The sequence below is a fragment of the Sander lucioperca genome, chromosome 8, assembly GCF_008315115.2.
Source record: "Sander lucioperca isolate FBNREF2018 chromosome 8, SLUC_FBN_1.2, whole genome shotgun sequence".
NCBI classification, from domain to species: domain Eukaryota; kingdom Metazoa; phylum Chordata; class Actinopteri; order Perciformes; family Percidae; genus Sander; species Sander lucioperca.
Window position 1 is genome coordinate 34,328,638 of NC_050180.1, and position 5,000 is coordinate 34,333,637.

The 5,000-nt window shown below is 42.8% G+C and overlaps 1 protein-coding gene across 2 annotated transcripts in view; it reads left to right on the forward strand.

Moving 5' to 3' along the window:
- The window catches only part of mylkb (myosin light chain kinase b), a 51,671-nt gene that overhangs the window by 5,647 nt on the left and 41,024 nt on the right, over positions 1-5,000 (forward strand). For both annotated transcript variants that reach the window (XM_036004332.1, XM_036004333.1), the window contains exon 2: positions 1,103-1,219. In XM_036004332.1, coding sequence (XP_035860225.1) covers positions 1,103-1,219 — 117 coding nt within the window. The remainder of the gene's footprint in view (positions 1-1,102; positions 1,220-5,000) is intronic.

Sequence of the window (5,000 nt, forward strand, 5' to 3'; positions counted from 1 at the left end):
ATATTAATCTGATTATACTCTATCTTAAAGGGATAGTTCAGATCCTTATCTCTGCTCTCTTCCAAGCCACCAGACTGTGATGCAGCGGCCTGTGCTCATATTGTTGTGTTGTGTTGTATCGCAGCTGCCTGTTCTTATATCGTTGTGTTGTGTTGTTGTGTGTTGCAGGTGGCCTGTGCTTATATTGTTGTGTTGTGTTGTGTTGCAGCTGCCTGTGCTCAGATCGTTGTGTTGTGTTGCAGGTGGCCTGTGCTCATATTGTTGTGTTGTGTTGCAGGTGGCCTGTGCTCATATTGTTGTGTTGTGTTGTGTTGCAGGTGGCCTGTGCTCATATTGTTGTGTTGTGTTGTGTTGCAGGTGGCCTGTGCTCACATTGTTGTGTTGTGTTGCAGGTGGCCTGTGCTCATATTGTTGTGTTGTGTTGTGTTGCAGGCGGCCTGTGCTCACATTGTTGTGTTGTGTTGTGTTGTGTTGCAGGTGGCCTGTGCTCATATTGTTGTGTTGTGTTGCAGGCGGCCTGTGCTCATATCGTTGTGTTGTGTTGTGTTGTGTTACAGGTGGCCTGTGCTCATATTGTTGTGTTGTGTTGTGTTGTGTTACAGGTGGCCTGTGCTCATATTGTTGTGTTGTGTTGTGTTGTGTTGCAGGTGGCCTGTGCTCATATCGTTGTGTTGTGTTGTGTTACAGGTGGCCTGTGCTCATATTGTTGTGTTGTGTTGTGTTGCAGGCGGCCTGTGCTCATATCGTTGTGTTGTGTTGTGTTGTGTTACAGGTGGCCTGTGCTCATATCGTTGTGTTGTGTTGTGTTGTGTTACAGGTGGCCTGTGCTCATATTGTTGTGTTGTGTTGTGTTGTGTTGCAGGTGGCCTGTGCTCATATTGTTGTGTTGTGTTGTGTTGCAGGCGGCCTGTGCTCATATTGTTGTGTTGTGTTGTGTTGCAGGCGGCCTGTGCTCATATTGTTGTGTTGTGTTGTGTTGCAGGCGGCCTGTGCTCATATTGTTGTGTTGTGTTGTGTTGCAGGCGGCCTGTGCTCATATTGTTGTGTTGTGTTGTGTTGCAGGCAGCCTGTGCTCATATTGTTGTGTTGTGTTGTGTTGCAGGCGGCCTGTGCTCTCTGACGATCGGTAAAGCTCTGCCAGAAGATGAAGGACAGTATAAATGCAGAGCCGAGAACTCAGCCGGCTCAGCTGAGTGCTCCTGTATGGTTCTCGTGGACGGTAAGAACTTTCCTCTACACATCTGGAACTAAATAACTGCTCACACACTCATAGTTGGCATTTTTCATCTTTTAAAGGTTTTTTGGGAGAATTTATTCTAAGTTTTTGTTGCCTTTTCTGGCAAGTATCTCCTTTTGACCTTTGACAATTTCTCCCAATTTTTTGTCGCCTTTTGGTTGTTTTTTTTCCGAGGTTTTTCTCTCATTCTTGCGATTTCTTTTTCAGACATGTTTCCGATGTTTCAGTCGGTCTTTTGTTAAATCCGTGCAGACTTGTCCCGGGACGTCTCTAGATAGATGGAGATCTCAGTTGAAGCCAAAGTTACTCCCTCTCCTTCAGGTTAGAAAGCACCACAACAGTTTGGTGCCCTAGGCGAGATTTCAGCTGTTGGTTGACTTTTCCAAAAGATTTTGACGCTTTTTTAAATCTTTTTGTCACTTTTGTCTCTTTTTCCATCATTTCTTTTGGCTTATTTCTCGTTTTTCTTCAACGTTTTTGTCACTTTTTTTGTTGCCGTTTTGTCGCCTTATTGCATTATTTTCAGACGTTTATTGAACCATTTTTTGGTGTTGAAAAAAGTGACCAAAATAATCGGAAGAAGTGGAAAAAAAACCAGAGACAGTATATAAGAATGGACCATCAGATCCCGTGTCTGTGGACGGAGACCAGTGAAGGATATTAGAAGATCTTTCCCGGTGATGGCTGAGCGTTACTGAGCAGCCTCCAACTGAGCTTGAAGACGTAGATGTGACGTGAGCAACCTGTCTGAAAGTTGGAAGTCTTCTGGTAGCTGTGCCAAGAGAAATCTCAATCATTCCCAATCTAGCAGAGACGGAGAGCGTAGGTATATGTAAGGAGATAACATAGACACAGGCTAATTATTGATCACTAAAATGATAGTTAACATTAGTAATTAAACTTAAACAGCTAATGGAAGTCCAAACTGCCTGAGAGCTTCTCCTGTACTATACGGTAATTCCTCTACTATGAGACAGTAAGTCTCGTGGTTATGACCCAATCGTTAGCCTATTTTTATAAAAACGTCTGCTACGGAGCCATAACGTGAGCTACAAGGTAATGGAGCCTTTTATACATTGTCGTGTTTCTTTAGAAATAAACAATGGACAAATAGAGTCTTTAAACTCTTCAGATGTAAAGTTATTCTCTGGCAAAGTGACGTCAGAATGAATGGCAGTCAATGGGATGCTAACGGGGGGTGATGGCTTGGTAGCATCAAAATGGCGCCATAGGAGGTTTGAGGTCCGAGGAGAAGCTGACCCCCTTGATATTAACCAAAAACAAAAACATCTCCAAAGGTGACAAAAACTTGCGGGTTGGCTCAGTGGGTAGAGCAGGCGTACATACATAATACTGAGAGGTTGATGCCTCGACGCAGAGGTCTAGGGTTAGAGTCCGACCTGTGATGATTTCCTGCATGTCATCCCCCTCTCTCTCCCCTTTCCTACCTAGCTGTCCTGTCAGAATAAATTGGAGGCGGAAAAGCCCCCCCAAAAAAAGAAATCTGACCCATTTTCAGAAAGTTTCTATATCAGAAAATTTGGGTTTCTTTCAACCGAATCGGGCAAAAAAATAAAAACTAACGAGTATGTTTCCGTAAAAAAGAAATTGAATTTTTCATGAAATTTGATAGCATTTTGGAGAGAAAAAATTACACAAGAACATTTAAAAAATGGACAAAATGTCAATTTGTTTTTTTTTTAAAAAGGGAAAAAACTCCCGCCGGAAAAAGTGGGAAAACGTGTCGACCAATTTCAGTGTTATTTTAATTTTGACCCAGAAAAGCAAAAAGTTGCAGGTCGACGGTAAGACAACAGGAGAGTTAAAACCATTTTGATGCTACCAAGCCATCACCTCCCGTTAGCATCCCGTTAGCATCCCATTGACTGCCATTCATTCTGACGTCACTTTGACAGAGAATAACTTTACATCTGAAGAGTTTAAAGACTCTATTTGTCCGTTGTTTATTTCTAAAGAAACACGACAATGTATAAAAGGCTCCATTACCTTGTAGCTCACGTTATGGCTCCGTAGCAGACGTTTTTATAAAAATAGGCTAACGATTGGGTCATAACCACGAGACTTACTGTCTCATAGTAGAGGAATTACCGTATAGTACAGGAGAAGCTCTCAGGCAGTTTGGACTTCCATTAGCTGTTTAAGTTTAATTACTAATGTTAACTATCATTTTAGTGATCAATAATTAGCCTGTGTCTATGTTATCTCCTTACATATACCTACGCTCTCCGTCTCTGCTAGATTGGGAATGATTGAGATTTCTCTTGGCACAGCTACCAGAAGACTTCCAACTTTCAGACAGGTTGCTCACGTCACATCTACGTCTTCAAGCTCAGTTGGAGGCTGCTCAGTAACGCTCAGCCATCACCGGGAAAGAGACTTCACTGGTCTCCGTCCAGAGACACGGGACCTGCTGGTCCCTTTCTTTAACTGTCTACGGTGAACACAGCAGAGAGAGAGTCTTCGTCCAGCTGGAGTTTCCTGAATTAAAACCCATCAACACAAACAGAGTCTGTATTTATCAAACATGTCTGAACCAAATTCCTGTAAAACAAGCCTACAGCAGAGCATGATGGGAGTTTAGCAGTTAGTTTACCATCCCGTTGTCTTCTTGTCCACCCTGCAACTTTTTATTTTTCTGGGTCAAACTTTTAAATTAAATTAAATCTCGTTTTTCAACAAGATTATTTTTTGGGCATTTTTAGGCCTTTATTTTGAAAGGACAGCTGAAGACATGAAAGGGGAGAGAGAGAGAGAGAGAGTGAGTGAGAGGGAGAGAGAGAGGGAGAGGGAGAGAGATTTTTTTTTTTTTTTTTTTGATTTTTACAAAACCTTTATTTTCAGAAAGACGTGTCTTTTTCTACCAGAACATCATATTGTTTTTAGATGCACAAACAAATTAAAACCACATTTAAAAATACCAATCTCATGTTAACCCAGAATGAAAGATGAGCTCCTCGTCCTCCACAGAGCACAGAGCCGTGGTGAGACACCACTGGTCTAAGAACTGCTGCATGTCTCTCATCAGAGAGAGGAACCTGAAGTCACTCTCACTCTGGCCTTCACCAGAGACACATACAGCTTCCTCAGCTCTAGTCCACTCACATTTTTGATCTGGTTTTTCCTACTTTTATAAATTGACATTTTTGCCTGACCCACAATAAAATTCAACATTTTCCACTTATTTGCATTTTTCTTTCTGTAGCCAGCACCAAAAATAAAAGCAGTCTCACTAAAAACCTCTCCACAGTCTAAAAACACAGTTTTTAAAATGTTAAAAGAGGTTTCAGCCTGTAACAGTCCAGATAGCAGTGACTAATGGTCTCAGGGTGGAGACAGAATGGACACGTGGAGGACACGGTGGGATTAATCTTAGACAGAAACACATTCACGGCCAGAGCCCCGTGGAGGATCCTCCACTGCAGGTCTCCTGACCTCTTGTTTAGGGGAGGCTTGTACAAGACTCTCCACACTGGTTTCCATAGCCATAGTTAACCGGTTGTCTCTGCTGTGGACCCATGTGTACTGTCTCTGCTGTGGACCCATGTGTACTGTCTCTGCTGTGGACCCATGTGTACTGTCTCTGCTGTGGACCCATGTGTACTGTCTCTGCTGTGCATGGCGGTCTCTCCATACATCTGAGAGACTGTGTGTCTCCATCAGCCGCTGCATGGCTCTTTTAGAAGCAGCATGTGGTTCGTTATGATTCCGATCCAAATCATCATCATGTGTACAGTTAAAATCC